Genomic DNA, 21,588 nt, shown 5'->3' on the forward strand with positions numbered 1-21,588 from the left:
AGTGCACACTTACCGGTCTGTTTTCCCTCACAAATGCCATCAAGTGAATAACAGATTCTAATGGCTCTCTGCTACCTAATTAATTCACTCCTTGCCTATTTGAGCCTATCAAAAAGAAAGCAAACAGCTACTGAGGGGTCACCCAAAGAGAACCACGAGCATCAGGATTTCAGAACATTTCCCAACGCCATTATTGTGTATTCTCTCTGGTGACAGACTCTGCTGCTTCATTTGTCTCCAAACTGAAGACAAAACAACAATACAATTCTACATTTAATCTAACGTGGCCTCCCAGCAGTACACACTTTGTTGGAACTTATTAACAGGCTCCCAGCTTGTTCCCTGCATAATCAGTTTGCACTTCAAAGTCCCTGCCAGCAGACACTGCTAAATGACGGCGTTAAATTCACTCATGTATATAATTAATTCGTTTGGGGGCAGGATGGTGGATATTGGTTGTCAGAAGTTGGGATATTAGTTGAATGGGGTTGCTGGGGGCTCTGGGGACCTTTGTAACTTCCCAAGCGATTCCTCCTGCTCTTCTATTCTCAACGTGGCCTTTCAAGTGGGGCGGATAAGAGCCCTGGTGGGGCAGAATTATCCTCGAGCGGAGCAAAAAGCGGCACTTGCTCCCATTAAAGACAGAGGGGCTGCTCCCGCGCTTTGCATCAACGCACACATGGAAGATCAAGCGTGTTGAGCCAGACACCGATTGCTGCTGCAGAAATCACCCAGCATTGTGATTCCCATCAAAACCACCGCTGCCAGAGCCACTCGGCACCCACAGTGCCCGAGCTGTCTGGCCAGATGTCTCAAGGCCAGATTTCCCAAGAGGTTCTTAAACAATCTGAGAGTGTGATGAGAGCCCAGATACTGGGACCATATCTGTTACACACTATCACCAGGAGGGAAAACAGCATCTGGTTCATCACCCGCTGAAGCAACATGCACAGGTCACACCAGGGAGCTGTTCTTCTGCATCTCTGGTTTCCTCCTAGAATAATCCTTTCCCAATTAGCTTTGGAGGACTTGGATGTTAATTTAATTCAAGGCTCGCCATCGAAATGACCCCGGACCCACGGAGCATCAGGAGCAGGTTGAAGCCTCCTCACATCGCTTGGTAGAACACGAAGGGTTTAGTGGTGATTTTCACATTTCATCTTAATCCAACAGTTAGCTGTAAATCCACCCCCAGTCGAGGCCGTGCTTGCTCTCACCAAGGTGTGATGGGCGCAATGCTTCGTTAAGCCTCGGGGTGGGATTTGATGCCCTGAATTGATATGAATGATGCAAGGAGAGCCAAGAACCCTCTGGGTTATGGTCACAGAGCGTGCCAGCCCCAAACTCCATGGAGATCTCCCTTCGGTGCTCGATAAGAAGGCAAAAACTCCTTAGACCTAACCAGGCACAGACTATTTGCTAAACACAAGCAAATACAGGGCTTTAGAAGGCCCAGGGCAGAACCAAGTGCACAAATCCCCATCTAATTTGGAAACAACACAACTATAATCAGAGCACGCTCTCATCTTTTTTTGGTTTGTTTTTTTCCAAAAAACACCCTGTAAACCCTCAATTCACACCAAAAAAATGTATCATCTTTCCTTCCAACCCCCCAGCTTAAACACGCTCTGTAATTCCCCACATTCACCCACCTCTCAGCCCCAGAGCTCCCCCCAAGGCGGGATGCACAACACATGTAATTATTGTGTTGTCGCTACTGCAATATCCACACAGAAACTCTAAAGAAAATAAATCACCCCTTGATGCTTGACCTGCATGTTAATTTGGTTCATTTTCTAGACGACAGCAGCTCAGTGAGACAGGGAGATAATGTACAGGCTGCTGAAGAAATGCATTGATTTCAGTCTGTGGTTTCCCTACCAGCATGCTCTCACTACAGGCTGTGATTTGCTTCCATGATGAGTGATAATCCACTACAGCCAAAAATACCGGTCCACAGATCATCTGAATTCTAAGTGATAAAACTATGCATTTGGCAGGTTCCAAAATGTCATTATTCTGAAACACGGGGCGACATTTCCCATTTGCAGCAGCGCTGGGTGGGTGCTCACGGCCTTTCAAATCTGTTGTGCAAATGCATGTGAAAACAGCTTTTAAGAGATGCCTTAGCAATTAGCACTGTATGCGCAGGGCAAAGTGGGAGACAAAGCCATTGTCTGGTGCTGTTAAACGGGGCTCTTTGGGGGCGCACAAACCGGACTGCACAGACTAACCTAGCCCACAACTAACAACCCTTTCAATCTATGATCTGCCTGAAAAATAAGAATTACGCTCCTGCCATGGCTCTTACCTTCATTTGCACTTAGAGGCACCAAGTCAGATACTTCTTAAAATCAATTTCTGAGGAAGGAGCAGAATCACACAGAAGCCCAGAATGTCAGGGATTGGAAGGGACCTGGAAAGCTCATCCAGTGCAATCCCCCCATGGAGCAGGAACACCCAGATGAGGTTACACAGGAAGGTGTCCAGGCGGGTTGGAATGTCTGCACAGAAGGAGACTCCACAACCCCCCTGGGCAGCCTGGGCCAGGCTCTGACACCCTCACGCCAAACAAGTTTCTTCTCATATTTAAGTGGAACCTCCTGTGTTCCAGTTTGTACCCATTGCCCCTTGTCCTGTCACTGGTTGTCACTAGAAGAGCCTGGCTCCATCCTCCTGACACTGCCCCTTTCCATATTGATCCCCAGGAATGAGTCCCCCCTCAGTGTCCTCTTGTCCAGCTCCAGAGCCCCAGCTCCCTCAGCCTTTCCTCACACGGGAGATGCTCCACTCCCTTCAGCATCTTCATTGCCCTCATTTCTACTCCGCACTACTTGAAAACCTTATTGCGCCGTCGGTATGAAGTGAGATGAGTCGCTTTTATAAGAGCTCTAGATTGTTGGTTTTGCCTTCGAAGCAACTCACCGTTCTCAATGACAACTGCTGTCTCCCCAGAGAAATCCTGGTCTACAAGGAGCTTTTCAAAAATAGATGGACAACATTCCTACTTTGTGGGCCAAAAATACCGATTTCTGCCAGTTCTCCACAAGAGCCCAAAAGGAGTCAGAGATTGAACTTCAGTTTAAAAAATTAAAATTGAGATGCAGAAGAATATTCAGGTGTTTATCGAAGGATCCCTGGGAGGTATAAATCTGATTTCCCATTGAGTTGGATAATCCCTTGACTACTGGAGCATGGAGTTGGATGGCAAACACATCCACTGCTGTTTCTAACATTAGAATCATAGAATAATTTTAGTTGGAAAGGAGCTTTAACATCGAGTCCAACTGTCAAGCTCACATTGCCAAGTCTACCTCAAAACCATGTCCTTGAGAACCTCATGTCCGTCTGTCCAACCCTCCAGGGATGGTGACTCCAGCACTGCCCTGGGCAGCCTGTTCCAATGCCCAACAGCCCTTTGGGGAAGAAATTTTGGCATAATCCTAAATTCTCACTGCATCAAGTGTCCATTCACCACCCACACGCTGGGAAATAGTGTCCATGGGGTCTCCAAACCCACACAGAACAGAACAGGGACAACAAGCCTCTGTTGGGCGCAGAACACATCCCGCAGAGCCCAACCAGCATCATACGATCCCTATGGGATATTTCACATCGGTGCTGCTGGTAACAGGTCTGGGCTGCCCGACCTGACCCCAGCACCCACCTCCCAGCCAGCAGCACATCGTGTACTTTATCACCTTCTCCTCAGAGTCCTCGCATCGGGAGAGGATTAACCAGCATTAACTGCCGCCCCAAAGGCTCCCGTCCTGCTGCTCCGCCCGCCACAGAACCCAGCTGAGAGCAGTTTGAGGATTAACTACTCTTGTCCTAAGCCAAGCACAAAGAGGCGGCGGGTGGGTGTTAATGAAGCTGCGAGGGAAAGACTCGCCCCTTGTGCAAGCCCCAGGAGCGGCGATGGCACCAGTGCAGCCTTGGGCAGAGCAGGAGGGTTGTCACCTCTCACCGAACACCCTGCGTCTGTCCCAGTTCACACCAGTACAGCCCACTCCCCTGGGTCACAGAGCAGATCTCAGCGGAGCATCTTCTCCATGCTCCCTCCAGCCTCCACGTCCGGGACCCCCACCCTGCAACAGTGGGGTCACCCCAGCACAGTGACCAACTACGGACACCCCGGAACCGAGCGCTACAGCAAAAACTGCCAAACAAAGCCCACAGCCCGGCTCCACCAACACTATGAGCATCTTCTGCCCACAGCCACGCCACAAGGAGCAGCAAACAGCATATTCAGAGCACAGCTTTCCTCTCCATTTGCAAGAACTGCGGCATGGGGGGGAGACAGACCACTAGAAATATGTATCATAGGAGATTTTCACACATTGACGTGGGGGAAGAGGTAGAAAGACCCACATTTCATGCAAGCTGAAGGTAGTAATTCCACTGGCACTTCTGGTCTGTTAAGCTTGTTGAGCTGAACTGCCAGTGAAACTGCAATAATGTGCTTTAATTGGGGTTTTATTGTCCTCTACATACACAGAAAGGCAGAAAGAAAAAGAAGGAAATCTGCTCAAACAGCTTAGGACAAGCAGCACGTCTGATAGCAGCATTTCTAGAGGCCAAATCTTGATTCTGTGGACTTGTCTCTCAGCATCTTAAAGTCCTTCAGGTTGACAATCCAAGAGCTTTTGTGGGTAAGAAGGTCAGGGCAGGTAAGAAATAGCCGGTGTTTTGATTGAACAATAGAAGCTGAACCCAGTGCTGGTCACCCGGTGGCAAATGGTCTCACATAGTCCCAGACGAGTTTCCCTGTATTTGGGCATGACATGGGTTTGACTATCAAACAGGCAAGAACAACCTTTAATCATGAACCCTTGAACTTTGCTTTAGTGGGGAGAGTACAGACCGCTGTAGATATTTTCCCCATTATTTATCATCTTCTAATAAATTGTCCTGAAACAGCTGCTCCTCTCCTTTCATAATCCTGATTGATGCATCTCTTACCTGGAAGGCAACGGCTTCTGAATAACGGCAGCGTTTTCATCAGGCGAGGAGGGGAATAGCAGACAAAGCGGGTCTGAGGTCAGGGCAAGGTTCTTGTTCACCTCTCCCCATATTGAGGTTTTAAATCAAACGTATCTTCAATTTTGTGGTTCTTCTTTGTCCACAGTAAGGGGGAGGGAAGAGGGGAAGGGCAGAAGTTCTCCTCCCACCCCAGAGCACAAGGTACCTGCAGCATCCCCGTGCCCAGGGATGCTATTGCAACCCCAATTTCAGCTGCTGATGCTGGAAACAGCTGCTTTCAATAGGCTGTAAGGCCTGAAAACCCCACGCACAGATCAGATCTCCACTGTCTAAAGCGAAATACAGGACCTAAAATACTTTTTCCAGCCTGGCCGTGGTGTCCCCGCTTCCTTGGTGGGACTTGTGACCCATGTGAAGAGTCCTGTCCCCATCACCTGCTCACCAGCTTGTCCGTCTGTCCACACCAGAGCTAACGGACATGCATTTTATCCACAGCAGCCTATCAGGAGAGAACAAGAAAAAGCCATTTGTTCCCAGCCTTGAAATGTAATATTTATTATTATTCTGGCTGTGTCTGCTTTTTAAATGCTAATGATAATAATAGCAAAAGGACGTGAGGGAGTGGGGAAGGAAATCAAAGCATTTCACAGTTACCAAAGTCTCTAAACACCCCTGGCTATAGAAGGAACCAACAGGGAGAGCACAAGGATGATAAACAAGCAATTTTCCATCTCAAAGATGCCTGTAGCTTCAATTTTTTTCCCTCTAGCAGTTGCTTTTACTCAAGCAGAGTGTTTCCACACATATGGGTCAAAACAAGGAGGAAAATAAACCAAAACAGAGTTATCAGCTGCAAGCTGGGCTGAGTTTGAGTCGCAGCTTGGACACCACATCTCAGCCCCATAGGTTTGTATTCAAGGCCATGTTTTTAAGCACCGATACTTTAAAGTTGAGTTATTAAACACAGCGCTGTCAGCTTCTGTTATTCTGCTCGCCAGTTTTTACAGCTTCACATGGATTTTTCCCATTAAAATCAAACCTGCTTGTTCTGCACAGCAGTGTTGCCGACCGGCGCTGTTTTGGGGCATTTCCCACCTGTTTAGCGTGTTGATTTATGCACCCAGGCACACTCTCTAATATTAAACAGCATCAGAAGTTTTAATTAAATGGCAAAAGCAACACCGAAAGAGGGAAAGGAGGGAGGAAAAGGGGAGACTGACTGACACATCTGTCTTATAATCACCTTAAAATTACAGAGGCTCCTGTCTTTAGCTCCCGGAGCTGTGACAGATAGTGCTGCACAATTATATAGCGGAGTTTTCTCCCTCCGGAGGGTAACGGGAGTCACAGCACAAGTGTTGAGCCAGGTGTTCATTTAGAGACAGTTTGATATTTTGGGGCATTTCATATGGTATCAAGATGGATAACGTGGAAAATCCCTGGTAACGGGTGCAATCACATCCTCTGCTTGGTGCCCATTCTACAGGGAAATTTGTTTCCCTAAGACAGTCTTTCCAAAGAGATGATTCCAAGCTGCTATAAAGTAGTTGCAACACCATTAATTTTATAGCATCTGAACCAGCACAACATGACCAAATCCGCCTTCTTTTTTTTTCTGACCTGAAGCACAAAAAGCATTTGAGTGATTAAATGCTAAAGACAGACCCAGCGTGCTCTGTGCTGTGAGCAATACAAGGTTATCACCATTGCATACCACAAATGAAATATTCCCATTGAAAAGTGAGCCAAATCAGTACTTAAACCTAAGCCAACATTTTTTATTTAGTTATTTAACCAATGAGCTGCCCCCCAAGTGAAGCAACCAGCTGCTGTGCCAAATGATTTAGCAATCACAAAACCTCCGTGCTGCACCCTAAAAGAGCACAGGACACAAGCTGGTAATAAAACCAGCATTTTGAGCTATATTGATACCACCAGCTGCCAAAAATTAGTTGCATAATATAGCGTTACCTTGACAGACCAAACTTTAAGAGCTTAGAAACCCAGTTATGTGGTCCGGTATCCCAGCATCACACCCAAAGGGAAGGGAGGGAACACAGACCTTGTGCCAACTGTTTTCAGGGTGTTTTTAGGGCTCAGGTCACCCTGCGGCAGCAACAACCAGCAGCACAGAGCCCTGAACAATGGGGGTGACACCAGCACAGCACAAACACCCTCCCCATGCTGGAGACACAAACAATTAATAAAATAACACATTACCAGAAAACAGCAGCATCACCTCACCTTGCAACTCCTCCAATTTCTGCTGCCCCAGAGCTTATGGGGAAATGGGCTTATGGGAAATGGGCTAAAAAACTGCAGTTGGGGCTGGGTGGGGCAAACACATCTGGGCACAGCTGGGCCATCACCTCCCAGTGTCTCCCAGAGCATTAAACAAACCAGCGAGTAATTCCCAGCTCTGGTTCTGCTCAACACACCCAGCCTGGCAATACTAGTGATGTGTCAAAATGTTCAGGAAACTCGTGAAAGAAAACGAGTTTAGTTTTCAATCCATCTGCTTGAAAAATTTCCCTGCTGCTATTATCTCTCTCTCTCTAAAGAAAATTATTTTCTGCTTTCCAAGGGTCATTTTTCTTTTGCGAACTAGCCTCGCTTTCCTCAAAGTGCTTTTGCACAAATGATCTGGAGTATTGTGTGCAGTTCTGGGCCCCTCAGCTCAGGAAAGAGACTGAAGTGCTGGAGGGTCCAGAGAAGAGCAACAAGACTGGGGAAGGGACTTGAGCACAAGCCCTATGGGGAGAGGCTGAGGGAGCTGGGCTTGTTTAGTCTGGAGAAGAGGAGGCTCAGAGCTGAGCTCAGCACTCTCTAGAACTACCTGAAGGGCAGTTCTAGCCAGGTGAGATTGGGCTCTTCTCCCAGGCATCAGCAATAGGACAAGGGGCCATGGGCTTCAACTCTGCCAGGGGAAGTTTAGGCTGGAGATTAGAAAGCAATTCTGTGCAGAGAGTGGTCAGGCATTGGAATGGCTGCCCAGGGAGGTGCTGGACTCACCGGCCCTGGAGGTTTTTAAACTGAGACTGGACATGGCACTTAGTGCCATGATCTAGTAAACGGACTGGAGTTGGACCAAGGGTTGGACTGGATGATCTCTGAGGTCTTTTCCAACCCAGCCCATTCTGTGTGATCTCCCCACAACTGAACTTTGATACATCTGGAGTAAAATCGCAAACTCTGAGGGAGTTGCTCCCACACCAAACTGGTGACAGTGACAGTCAAGTCTGTTCTCAAAACGCTTTAAGTGTTTCTGTCTCTCTGCAGAATCTGCCCTTACATCTCTGCCTTCTTCTTAGTTTTGCATTGCTTTGTAGGTTTCCTTTGTACTGCCCTCTATTAATCTTCCAGAAAATCAGCTGTCTGATCACAAACATAGAAAATTGCATTATTCACTGAAATACCTTCCTATCTCGAACTCCAGCACCTCAGCCAGTCACTTCCCTGTGACGGCACTTTATATCCATAGCATCTTTTATAAGGATGAATGTCTTTTAATTAGATACAAACTGCGCTCATTTATGGTTATTAGAGGTGATCTGCAGTTCTTTATTCAGCAAATAGCAGCTTTCTTATGGGCAACTGCATTGTAATATCACAGCCAGCGAGCCAGAGCAGGCTCTGCAAGCACCAAAGCCCATGTCGAGCGGACAAGTGCTGGGAATGTGCCCGTGTCGGTGCCTTTCTTTTGTTTGCCACTGTTGTCTTTCCACGGCAGAGAAAGGACAAAACACTGGCAGTAGATGAGCGGCTTTATTTTTCATTGAAATAGCAGGTAAGTGAAACGCAAAGCCTTAATGTGGCAAAACAAGAGTGAAATTGTGTATGGAGACACATACACGGGCAATGAAAATACGTTGCAATTGCACAGGTTGTGGGAAGATTGTGGGAAACTGCAGCGGGTCTGTGGAATCCTTGACAGAAAATATGAGAGTAGAGATCAGCCTTGAGATATTAAGATTTACCCTTGAGAAGAATGGGAGTAAAGGAGTATCCAGAGAGAGGAGAGATGTACCCATGAGAGAGAAGGGGATAGAAGAATAACATGGATGATAGCAAAATTAACCAATGAGATGTTAGTGCTGTAACTTGTAACCAATAGTGAAAAGACACATGAACTGGTAGAATTGTATAAAAATGCACTTGTAGCAATAAATGGCACCTATTACTTTCATCTTGAAAGAATTTGGTCCATGTCGTTTGTCCGTCTCAACCGCGACAGAAGATGCATTGAAGACTCGAAGAAGAGAAGAGGCAGGGAGCTCCTGGCCCTATGCTGAGCTGCAGCTCTGCTATAGTCTATAGTCTCATCTGGATTTCCAGCAATTTCCAGCGCATTTGCCCTTTGCAGGTGTTTCTGTTGTCCTTTCCCTTGCCCCACAACACACCCTCGCGTACAGTTTGCAGCTGCTGCGTCTCTGCAGCTCACTTCTCCCCTTCACCTTTTCCTTCCCAGTGATTGCTTTCCAGGCTCCGTGCAGATGAGAGATGGAGCAAAGGCCGACGGCTCGAGGCAGGGTCTGCTCTGCGGGTGGGCAGGATCCTGCTCTCCACCCTCGAGGTGGTTTTCTGTCGGATGGAGTAAAACGACAGCGTTTAGCAGGGGAGTAAGCAGGCAGAGTCGGGCTTTTGCCACATCTCAGCGCCGATCTCCATCCCCTCCCTGCACAGCAGATCAAAACAGGACCTGGCGTCAGTAAATGATGTTTCCACCGCCTTTGCTGCAGGGCTGAGCCCCAGCTGCACAAAGCCAATGGATGTCTGGCTCCTGCTGCTCTGGGAGACCTGCACCCCCTTGTCCAGGCTCTCAGGACAGAGATTTGGGGGGGTCTGACTAGTAGGGACAGCACAAATCAGGGGCAGAAAGTCCCCAGCCCTGACACACTGCAGAAAAGGGGATGCGGGATTCCCAGCCTTCAGATCCTACCCAGAAATCGTGTTTGGTCAAAGCCCAGCGAGTGCATCCCCGAGAGAGGGTTGGGGGGAAGCGGCTCAGCGCTCAGCACCGCTGGGAGGATGGGCCAGCCGGAGCTGCCGGGCTATAAAACCCGGACACGGTGTGCACACACACACACGGCAACCCAGCCCCTGCTTCCACACAGACACCCATGCTCGGACTCCGCTCACCTGGCTTTTGCTGTTCTTGCAATCAAAAGGCCAAAGAGATGCAGCCTCTGTAGCATTTTCTGTTACCTGACTGCGCTAAAAAGGATTGGAGAGGGCTCGCCTTTCCCCTTCAATCTACCGGCACGGGAAAGAGAGGGGATGTGCAAGATGAGCAGCCCGGGGAGAAATGGGGATTTGGGGATGTTTAGTGCAGATGAGAGAAAGATTAAGGACTGAGCCAGGAGCTCTTGCACTTCTTTGCTTATCTGGAATATCTGCATGGAGCAGCCCAGCCGGAGAGGGGAATTGCAGGCACACAGCACAGGATTAGAGTGATGCTGGGCTGCAGGAGAGAGAGGAGGTGACAACCAGCACCGGTGGTGGGGACCGCAGGAGGAGGCACATCCATTGTCCCTGGCCAGGGGCAGAGGAGCCAGTTCAGTGGTGCTCAGGGGAACACTGACCCCAAGAGCTCAGCCCTGGTGGGGCAGGGAAGGGTTTAACAGCCCATAGAGCTGCCTGCGCTCCTGCAGAACTTCCCGGAGGGATGGAGCCGGGCTGGGGCTGGAACAGCACCCAGGGCAGCCATGGGCACGGCCAGGGACTGCTGAGCCCCCAGACCCTGCCAGGGGACCCCAACCTGACCCTCCTGCACAGCCGGGATGAGGAGCTGGCCAAGGCAGAGATCGGGGTGCTGGCCACCATCCTGGCTATAGCCACTGTGGGCAACATGGGGGTGCTGCTGGCCATGTACCGCCTGAGGAGGAAGATGAGCCGGATGCACCTCTTCATCCTGCACCTGGGACTGACCGACCTGGGCGTCGCGCTCTTCCAGGTGCTGCCGCAGCTGATCTGGGAGGTGACGTACCGCTTCCTGGGGCCGGACCCGCTCTGCAGGGCGGTGAAATACCTGCAGGTGCTGAGCATGTTCGCCTCCACCTACATGCTCATCGTGATGACGCTGGACCGCTACGTGGCCGTGTGCCACCCGCTGCGCACGCTGCGGCAGCCCGGTCGCCAGGCTTACGTGATGATCGGGGCTACGTGGCTGCTCAGCTGCCTGCTCAGCCTGCCCCAGATCTTCATCTTCTCCCTGCGGGAGGTGCGCCAGGGCTCGGGGGTGCTGGACTGCTGGGCCGACTTCAGGTACCCATGGGGAGCCCGAGCCTACATCACCTGGACCACACTGTGCATCTTCATCCTGCCCGTCTGCATCCTCACCATCTGCTACAGCCTCATCTGCTACGAGATCTGCAAGAACCTCAAAGGCAAGACCCAGAGCGGTGCCCCCGGCATGGGGGGGGCAGTAGTAGCCGCCCCTCCCGCTCCCTGCTCCTCTGAGAAGAGCGGGCAATGCCCCGGCGGGCAGCGCTCGCGGGTGAGCAGCGTGCGGACCATCTCCCGCGCCAAGATCCGCACGGTGAAGATGACATTTGTCATCGTGGTGGCCTACGTCGCCTGCTGGGCACCGTTTTTCAGCATGCAGATGTGGTCGGTGTGGGATGAGGATGCTCCTGACGACGGTGAGTAGCGGTGGGGATGCCGGGCTGCAGCCCTGGGCTCCCGAGGCACACAGCGCGCCCATCGCGTATTTAACAAACGAGAGCTGTCTGTTATTTGTCATTTTAAAAATCATGGGGAGGGCTACCGATTTACCCCGCAGTATTATTTATAGAAAACAGTTGGTAGAGTCAAATCGTTGCTTTCACCAGAAAATCCACTGAAAAGCAATGGCTTCTGACGATCACCTGTAAGGGGGTGTAAAGATGTTTTGCGGACATCTTTGCCACGTGGGAACTTGCTTCAGGAGCTGCTGTGTTTGGTATGTGACTGCAGGAGGGGTTTGGTTGTCCCCCATGCAGCTGCCCAGCTGCTTGAGCGGGTCCTTCACATGCAGCATTGAGTGCCCGTAAGGCTTTTGCTGAGCAAGCTGCAGAGATTTCAGAAGTGCATTTCTGATTTCACAGGCTGACGTTTTCTGGAAGTTTTCCATAGCTCTGCTAGCCTGCTTGTGGATAGAAGGAACTTTACCTAAGATTGAAAGGCCTTTGGGGGGTGGTTTGGCCAGCAAACAGGCTGAAGGAGGGTTCGAAAGCTGCTGGGTCCCATCTCCCAGTGCTGTCCCTGAGGATGTGCTCCCCACGACTGTCCACCACCCACCTGCACCCTCAGCCAAGGGCAGAGCCCGGCTCTGCCGGCCCTGCTGCAAACTCTCCTGCCGGAGAAATGCCGGTCAAATGGGGTGGGAATGGGACAAATGACGTGTCTGAGCCAAAAAGCTCCTGCCCATTGCACACTGGGGAGCCTGCCCAGCCCATGCCCAGGGATGTTTCACCTCTCTCCCTTGCCTTCCCAGAGTCCAGCAACGTGGCTTTCACCATCACCATGCTGCTGGCCAGCCTCAGCAGCTGCTGCAACCCCTGGATTTACATGTTCTTCAGCGGGCACCTGCTCCAGGACGCAGCGCGCTGCCTGTCCTGCTGGGGCAGCCCCCGGCCCCGGCTGCGCAGACAGGGCTCCACCGGCAGCCTCTGCAGCAGGAAAACCACCATCCTGAGCCACAGCCACCCCACCAACCTCCTCCTGCATGGGGACAACGCCAAGGACTTCGAGCCACCCTGCGAGGAGGTGGTGACGGAGTCAGGCACGCTCTAGGCTGCGGATGTCCCCAGGCACATCCCTCCACGGGGACAGCTGCCACCAGGTGTGACACCGCTGTTACTGCAGAGCTGTGTTGCTCCTCACCTCGTAGCATCTCATTTTGCACGGAGGTGGGTGCTTAACTGTGAAAGCGTCACTGTCCACCTTGTCCTTGTGTGCTTGCTGTGTCTGCTGTGTGCGTGGAGGAGACACATAGAGCCCCATCAGCCTTTGCCCAACCGCAGCATCCTCCTTCCCGGTACATTAGGAAACCTCTTGCTGCCTGGCTGCTCTCCTCAGAAATGCCTCACAACCCGGGTATCCACCAAGGGACGCTGCACCAAGCAGCAGTGTTTAATAGCTGCCAGCAAAGCAGCCTGAGCACAGCAGGAGGCAACGTGGCTACATCTGCTGAGAGCTCCTGCAAGCCAGTGACTCATCTCCCATCCCCAGGGCTTTGCTGGCACAGCACAAAATGCAGACACAGCTTTCCCAGGCCCTGGGGCACAGCACACACTCCCCCCTCAGCTGCTTATCATCACCTTTTGCTGCCAGGCTGCTGGAGCTGGAGCCCCTGCCCTCCTCCCTGGAGCTGGAGCAAAATCCACAGGGCAGAAACCCTGCTGTGCACAGCCCTCCTGCTATTGCACAGCGTATTGCACCGCACCGGTACCAGCATCTGAAATACAGCACCGACACCACCCAAGAGCCGCCCAGAGCAGCCCAGGCAGCTCCTCCTGCCCCAGTACTTTCCGTCTGGTTTACTCGCAGCCCCCAGCCGCTGTGCAGGGCTGCTCCAAGCTGGTCAGCAGCTGCTGCATCCCCTGCAAGAGCTGCTCTCAAATCGCTGCGGCTTTTGTCTTATTTAGCAGAGACTAAGGTGCCAAAACCACCCAGGGCTCAGAGATGGAGGGGTGGCCGGCAGCAAGCCGTGGCCTTGCAGCCCCCCGCCCTTTGCCCCATGTGTTGTGGGTCTCCCCAGAGCTGGTTTGTTGAAGATGAAAGCAAAAGCGAAACAGGCAAGAGCATCCTTTTGCTCTGGGAGTTGAGCCCAAGAGCGGCCGGTGGGAGATGTGCAAGTGCCCCAGAGAGCAAGGTACCAAATTCCCTGCATGATGGGTTATTCTCCCTATTATCTGAGACTAAATCTCTAAAGCATTTGGAAATCTTCAATTATTTTCACCTTTTAATCACCAAGCATTTGAATCAGTTTCTCCAGAAACTCCCACTAGCTGGTTTTGACCTCATCTCCAATTCCATAAACCCACCTCTCCTGGCCTTTAGCAACATTTCCCAGAGATTGTTTGGGGTTTTTTGAACATTTTCCTTCATGTGCCCTTCAAGTTGGGCCAGATCTGCACAACGAGGTCACAAAACCCACCCCGGGATCGATACCAAATCAATCGTCTCACAGCCTTTCATTAAAGCTGTTGAGCTGATTTGAGATGCACTTGGGGCAGCTCCATCCCTTATGGTGACCAGGGGCTGTGCTGGGAGGCAGCAGCTCCACGAGAGCTCCCAATTACCACCCAACTCCATTTCCCCAGCAATTTAACGGTTTATTCCTTGAAAAAAATATCACAGTAAAGTACAGAATGGTGGGAGGGAACGGTCCCCATTTGCAGCAGCGATTGCTGCGGCAGAGCGAGGGCAGCGAGTCCCAGCCGTGGGTACCTGCTCTCCTGGACCTCAGGAGCACAAAGGTGACCCAACAAATGTCAGATAAATATTCAGTTCACAACCCCAAGCTTATCTCCGCAAGCTGGAGAGCCCCCAACTCGTTCTTGGTTTTTGAAGAAAATCACAGTGCTATACTCTTAAGTCCCGTGGGAATTAAACCAATACTCAAGGGAAGTGTGAAATATGGTGTAAGATCATGGGAGAAGGGGGAGATGGTGGCGTGTGCCCCAGCCCAGGGCACTGACCCCAGGGCAGCTGGTGAGGGGACGAAGCAGGAAAAGCAAAAGGTGAGAGACAGAGAATACCATCCCTTTCCACAAGAAACAGAGTGATTTCATATGCCTACATTCACATAGAAACTCATGGTCCAGTCCTGTTCCCCCAGAGACACCAGCAGCCAGCCCAGGTCCTCCAGCAAGAGGGTGACATGTAAATCCCCTGCTATATTAATCCCCTGGGAACCCTCAGCCATTTACCAGCTGGGCTGATGACTACGGGTTTCAGCTGAGATGCCAGCCAGTTCTGATGGGTATTTTGAAAACCACTACGTTTCCCTCACCAAATTACACCCCATTTTGAAGGGTGGCGGGGGTGGGGGATGTTTCATTTGCCTTCATGAAGCAAAAAAAAGGGCCGTTACACCAAACTGGAGAGCCCATTTCAGCCTGGGCAGGAGGAACGCGTCCCTGCGCCATCCCACGCTCAGCAGCCTTCAGGAACAGTGATGCATTTAAGCAGAATACCAAGCAAATTGTATCGGCGGGTTGGAGTGTTACAAGGAATAAAAGCCGGCAGGCAACAGCCTGTGCCAGGCACTGATTGAGGGGAAGGGGAAAGGAAAGGAGAAAGAGAAGCCCATGGCTGCTGGTGGCTTTGAGCATCTCCCCGTCCCAGCAGGTTCTGACCCAAAACCCCGCCAGCAGCATCCCGGGGGTTACAGCTTCACCTCGGTGTACTCGATAGTCTTGGATGCCACGGGGCTGGTGCAGTGCCAGAAATCCGCTTTCCTCTTTTTGGGGTCCACGTTGACGTAGTCTGCCCCCGTCTTCATGTTCTCATAGTCCTCAGTGGAGCTCGGCCCGCGGCCTTTTCCCGGGAACACTAGGGATGTGTAATTGAGATTTTCTTCTGGGCGAGGGCCCTGGAGAAGCAGAAACAAACTGGAGGTCAGGCACCGGCATCCCCACGGGGTGACTTTGCCCTTGAACCCGCACAACAACCTGCAGCTGCTCAAGGTTGTGCCCAGGGATGTCCCTTAGCTCAGGGGACACTTCCCCCAAAATGGGGAGCATTGTCCATGGCAGGTGACAACCACTCCCCCAGCCTCACTGCTGGTATTTTGATGGTTCAATGCATTTTCTGCCCCCGGTGCTGCTCGGGAGGTCTCCAGGCTACTTTTGGCAAAGGTTCGGTGCCGCGGCCGTACCTGCGGGCAGGAGGGGCTGCTGTCCGAGTCCTCCGAGGTCTCTGAAGACGTGTCGCTGCTCCCTTAAAAACAGGAAAAATTACCACCTCCAGCACTACTTGGGGGAGTTAAAGGACAAAAAAATAACCAAGCTGAAAAAGCAAACACACTCGAGAGCGAAAATTGAAAATGCAAAAGGCACCAGTGTGATCCCTCCCTGGGGAGCCCGGAGCAGTTACTTGCTCCTTCTTCCACCCCAATGCCAGCGGGTCTGGCTGAGGGAGAGAGGGCTGCACAAATGCAGTGCTGTGCAATTATATTAAAGGATGAACCCCCGTGGTTGCAGGATCCCCCTTACCCACGTAGGTCGGTCTCTGCGTCCCTTCCCCTGTGGCGGCGGCGGTCGGAGGCTGCCGGGGCTGTGCCGCGGGGCTGCTGCTCGCCCGCTGGGTGCACAAATGGCTTTCTGCAGCCGAGAGGGGAATCAGCTCCATCCTCCAGCCCGACACACCACTCAGGTCCCACGTCCCCCCCCATGCCACATCATACCCCACCTTGAGCCCCAGCACAGCCCCACAGCAAAGCCAGTTCAGTGCAAGGCGCTGGCACGGCAATAATTAGTATTTTTTATTGGAGCGGGCAAATATCTATCAATTCAATTGCTGAGATGATTAAGTGCGTGCCCTGTTCTCCCGCAATGAAGGATTCCAGTTTTAAATCACACCATCAGGGCCTCTTCCTTGGCAAGTTCAAAATCAGTTTGACCCACCAGGCCAAGTGGAGCTTGTTTAGGCGCAAACATGGGCAGCAGTTTCCCATGAAAGATTTTCCCACTGGAAATCACAGCTTCATCTGAATTAATATTTTGCAAATGGATTCTGACGGTATTTTTCCACCACTTTACTAACAACAGCAATAAAACAATTTTGAAACAGAGAACCAGACCCAGAACAGGGGACTCGGTTGTGCTTTACAAACCGAGGGTTGTTGAAGCTTTGAGTAAATGACTTTTGCTCTCTGAACTGGATGATTGCGAGTGAGAACAAGGAACAAAACAGGTAAAGCCAATGGGACAGTAAATTACCTATTTTCCTGCTGAGCATGATGTAAAGTATCAGTAAGAGCAGACCATATAGGATCAAGGTGACAGCTGAGATGGCAACAAGCACCCACCTGATGAAGAGAAAAATATTTCGTCTAAGTGAAAGAAATAGCCAAATTATCGTCAATCCTTCAGGTACTGTTGGGCTGCCATTGTTTTAGACCAAGGGTTGCTTGCACAGTTCATCGTTTCACTTTTTGTCTTTAAGGCGATGTGCCCAAAAACCCAAGGCTTCATTTTCAAAACTGACTTAGTGCCCCTTGGCTTCATTTTTGCACCCCCATCTTAAGAAGGGTTTTCGGAAGCCTCAGCAGCAGCAGAAGAGAGAAGCCGCAAACATGGCTCCTGCTCAAACCACAAGCCATTTATCAGGCTGTGTGTCCTCCAAACACAGCTGCCCAGCGAGAACACGGAGTCGTCCCCAGTGATGGGGACATCCCCACGCTCCATCGCTGCTCCTGGACCACGGCACCGCATCCCCGCAGCAGAGCGAGGACCGAGGAAATGGGGCGGTTATCCGTCCATCTTAGAGCATCTCAAAGCATCCCCTGCCATGTCGTACTCACCACTCGCAAGGGCTCATCCTCCCTTCCAGGCGCCGGTGCGATGGCCGGTGACGCGCTGGAGGTCTCGGGGGACAGAGAGAGGCAGGAGACCCTGGTGACAATCAACCAAAAACAGTCCTACCGAGCTGCACGCTGCTCCACGTCGAGATCAGGCTCGTCACTTGAAAGCGACGGTCTGACATTGCAGATGTAAAATGAGGATTCCTGCTGTCTGTGTGAGTCCCCCACGGCCGCGGGCTGGCCCTGCCGTTGTTGTTGAGCTTAGTGGCTTATACGCTGCTGCCTCGGTCATATCTGATCCTTGACTGGAGCTTCTGGGCTCCACCACGAGGGACAAGAACTGACATTTATTCTTCTTGCTTTAATCTGCTCTCACGTTTCTTGGAAAAAAGAGACTCATAGAAGAAAGTAACCCAAAGAAGGCCACGGGTTTGGTATCGGGCACTTGCATTGGTCAAGATCCAGCCAGAAAAGTCAACACCTCTGCATTCGAAACACCTCGGATTTAATTTTAGGTGAGCACTTAAATCCTGTTGAAGTTAAGCGGACTTAAAGGACATAATTAAAATACACATATGCCTGAACTGGACCCCTTGGCTTGACACTTTTAGCCATAATATTCAAGACATCTATAACAAAGGACAGCAATCGGGGGAATTCTTTTTGTGAGCTTTCATTGGCAGAAAAACACCTTAAATTTTCACTCGATGCCTATATACTTACTGTTTATAAATGGCTAACATAGGGACTGTCTTCAACTAAAGCTTTGATACAATGATTCAAGATTAAAGGAGCTATAATAATATGATAGATAGATGATGGATAGATGATAGATGATGATAGATAGATAGATAGATAGGTAATAGATAGATAGATAGATAGATAGATAGATAGATCGATAGATCGATAGATCGATAGATAGAACGAACAAAGGCATTATCTATCCTATGGATCAGATTCTATAATTTCCTCTATGACATATTTCTAAGAGTAATTCATCAAAAGCTTTACGATAGCCTCACCAATCTCCTGCGAAATTCCACTTACCCAGTTTGGCAACTGCTAAGCTAAAAATCCATTTCTTGCTGGAATTTTTCCCCTCCCTTATTGAACTGCTCTGTCCCCAAATATCCTTCTCAAATGGCTCATTTCCTATAGTGGGGCAGGAGAGGCTGCTGCAGCAGATAGCAATCTGAAAAATGAGCTGTTCAAAAGGAAATTGCAAAATAAGCCCCAAATCCAAACATCAGTAGCAGGCAGCTTCTTTGCTGAGATGGGGTACGGCGAGATCGAAGAGGCGATACGCATACGCGCCTTGAAATATTTGTTTTGAAGATAACGGCTAGGAAGAAGCTGGCAGCACATGTACTTTTTTGGTCTATCAAGTAATTTGCTGCGAGCCTCTCCCCCCAGCATATTATTAACCCTTTCTCAAGTAAGATGTTCTATTGAAGTCAAGGCTTGTAAAGAGCTCCTGCTTGGCTGGTGGGGAATTCAAGGTTTCAACACTCAATCTAAAGGTAAGCAAAAACACGGGGATGCCTCAAACTATTTTAATCCCATTTGAGTCAGGCCTTGCTGCCCTAAGCTAAGACTAAAGCTCAGGCTGTGCAACACCGCTGCTTTCCAAGGCATCGCACGCAATGGCCGGGGAAATGCAAGATCCAGCAGCGTTTTACCTGGGGAACCAGAGCTTCCTGCACCTTCCCTGCCCCACAGGATTGAGGCAGCCGGACCCATGGAGGGCGCAGGAATTAAGGACATTTCAGCAGCGTTTTTGGTCCGGCGATGCGGATGCAGCTCGGTGCCGGATGCGGTCTCGCTCGACCCCGATGGCGATGGCAAGAATGAGCCCACGCGAGGTTCCATGACGCTCCCTTGGCTCATTTAAATAAATTTAGGTGCTTCTCTGCTGTTCTGCATCCGCTTCTGATGCGGGGCTGGGGGTGATGGATCCCCCCTGGGCAGTTCTGCCTCCTGCTCCATCTTCCAGCCGCTCTGCCCTAAAATGCAGGTGACACTCGGGTGGTGGAGCAGACTGGTCCCTGAGGGCACAGAGCTGGCTCAGCCCCCTGCAACTCAGCTGTCACCCAAAACGCGCTCTGGATGCTTCCAAGCAAAAGTCTTCTCTAGGGGTAAAGCACTGTAAAGCATAAAGGAGAGGGGCTGAAAGCCTGGCACGGTTTGGTGTCTGGGGGGAGTGAATGGGCCTCCATCTGCCCATTTTCTGAAGAAATATTCTGGTCAGTAGTAAGTTGCTGTATCACTCAATAGCAGTGCAGAACCGCTGATGTGCTCCTGTAGGTTCACAGCAGGTTTGGGGAGCGCTGGGGTAGGAACTGATCTTACAGCCCTCGCATTGAAGCAGCGGTTTGGAGCTGGAGATGCAGCAGCAATATCTCCATCACCCCCGGGCTCCCAGAGTGCTCCTCCATGGGGAGAAAACACCGCAGCATCTCCATGAATCCCCCTGGACTTTCTGCTTTTGAGAAACTCAATGTACCCCCAGGAGCTACATCATGAGTTGGGGTCTCCACCAGGTCCCCCATCCCCTGGCACCGTCCCTCAGCTCCATCACAAGGGGATTTGAATCCTGCTTTACCCACAGCTTCTGTGCCACGGGTAAATATTTAACTGAAGCTTGCTTATTTTTATTTTATTTCTTTTTTAATGCGTGTTTGCTATTGCGGGGTTTCGCCCTTTCAGGTGCTCAGTGATGTAAAACAGATGAATGTGGAAGAAATAGTTGATAAAGAGAGGAAAAAAAGGCTTTTTGGAAAATGCTGCTTGGATGTGAGTTGAATCAGAGCTAATCGTGGAAGTGGCTCAACTAAAGGAAATACAACAAAAGAACATAGATAACGTATTTTTAGCCTGACAGCAGGTTTCTTAAACCAAGGAAAGCACCGTACACGGAGCCAGCGAGGGGCATGTTTGCTGCACAAGGTGCAAAACCTATTTCTAACATAGATGAGGGTCAATATGTAAAGCTGGATGGGGTAAGATACACTCTGGGACTATATATAGGCCATACGTTACTTACAAGACCTGGAATGTTTCTGTAGGTCACATTTCATTACAGAGTCTTTCAACCATTGAGAAACGGCTGCAAGTGCATATGAAGCAGAATCTTTTTTCACAGATTTCTAGACAAATAAGGCCAAGTCTTGCACTGGCTCCTGAAAGAAAGAAGAACTTGACTTGAAATCAATTATTTGATGTGCTTTTAAGGGTTTGGGTTTTAAAATCACCTTTAAAATAGCTAAATAAAAGTAGAAGTAGATTTGCTTAACTTCAAAAAATTTCTAAATGAAGCGTTTGGCTTCTTTATTTCTTTAATCTTCATATTTAATGCTGAATCTACCGTCACAAGTTTGCAGATTATCATGATCCAATTGGGGGTCTTTTCCAGTAAATAAACTATCTCGCTTAAAGTACTTGGCTCATCTGTGCTACAGCTCACACTCGTGTTTATCTCAGAAGCCCAACGACCCTTCAGGCTGGATTTTCTTACAGGATTTTCCGGTTATAAACCCCGTCCGGAATACTCGACTTGCTGCTTTCAGCTGATCTGGCACTTGCTGCAGTTTGGTTTGTTTTAGGAAGTTATTGGGGTTTTTTAATCCCTTGTATGAATGAATGATTAGGATAAGAAGAGACGGTACGTTAAACTGCAGGGAAATAGGTAATAACTTTGTATTAAGGCTATTTGGAATAAAACCCTGCAGCTGCCAACCTGAGCACGGGGAAACGCAGGGAATTCACACTTGACCTGGAAAGAGCGGCTCCATCCGCCAGCAGCGCTGACTCCGCCGTGCCCGCGGCTCCTGCCGAACAAACCCCGAATGAGATGGTTTTAAGCTTAATCTCCCAGTGAAGCTGCCAAAAGAGGAGCCCAGAAATAGCTCCTGGGGATGGAAACACAAGACCCCCCCCAAGAGGAGAGACCAATGGGTTTTTTCTCAGCTCACCCCCATTCTTGGGGTGCAGGGGCCCCCTTGGGCTCACAGCCCCTGGTCCCTGTGCCTCACCGGTGAGGGCTTTAATTTCCCAGGGCGAGGACTTTAATTAGATAAAATAGCCTAACCGAGATA

General features: G+C 50.3%; 2 protein-coding genes across 2 annotated transcripts; one reads left to right on the top strand and one right to left on the bottom strand.

The window, feature by feature from the left end:
• Positions 1 to 10,648: 10,648 nt before the first annotated feature.
• Positions 10,649 to 12,756, top strand: AVPR1B (arginine vasopressin receptor 1B; the record flags this gene model as incomplete). Its single annotated transcript, XM_080358220.1, has 2 exons — positions 10,649 to 11,624; positions 12,458 to 12,756. 2 exons carry the CDS (start codon positions 10,649 to 10,651, stop codon positions 12,754 to 12,756), a joined length of 1,275 nt encoding a protein of 424 aa, XP_080214346.1.
• A 2,398-nt stretch (positions 12,757 to 15,154) lies between these two features.
• RHEX (regulator of hemoglobinization and erythroid cell expansion) lies at positions 15,155 to 18,601 on the bottom strand. The gene is made up of 6 exons (XM_080358369.1): positions 18,542 to 18,601; positions 17,495 to 17,585; positions 16,911 to 16,999; positions 16,185 to 16,292; positions 15,848 to 15,909; positions 15,155 to 15,562 (listed from the first exon to the last, which is right to left on the bottom strand). The coding sequence occupies exons 2-6, from the start codon at positions 17,509 to 17,511 to the stop codon at positions 15,356 to 15,358; spliced, it is 483 nt and encodes a 160-aa protein (XP_080214495.1). The 5' UTR covers positions 17,512 to 17,585; positions 18,542 to 18,601; the 3' UTR covers positions 15,155 to 15,355.
• Between the last annotated feature and the right edge of the window lie 2,987 nt (positions 18,602 to 21,588).

Source organism: Nesoenas mayeri (assembly GCF_963082525.1).
Source record: "Nesoenas mayeri genome assembly, chromosome: 23".
Classification (NCBI taxonomy): Eukaryota; Metazoa; Chordata; class Aves; order Columbiformes; family Columbidae; genus Nesoenas; species Nesoenas mayeri.

What these genes read in the sequence shown, in the direction of transcription:
- RHEX (XM_080358369.1), bottom strand. An exon ending in CATGCTCAGCAGGAAAATAG is followed by an intron (nt 16,293 to 16,910) that starts GTAATTTACTGT and finishes TCTCGGCTGCAG; the next exon opens with AAAGCCATTTGTGCACCCAG. An exon ending in GCAGAGACCGACCTACGTGG is followed by an intron (nt 15,910 to 16,184) that starts GTAAGGGGGATC and finishes CCTGTTTTTAAG; the next exon opens with GGAGCAGCGACACGTCTTCA.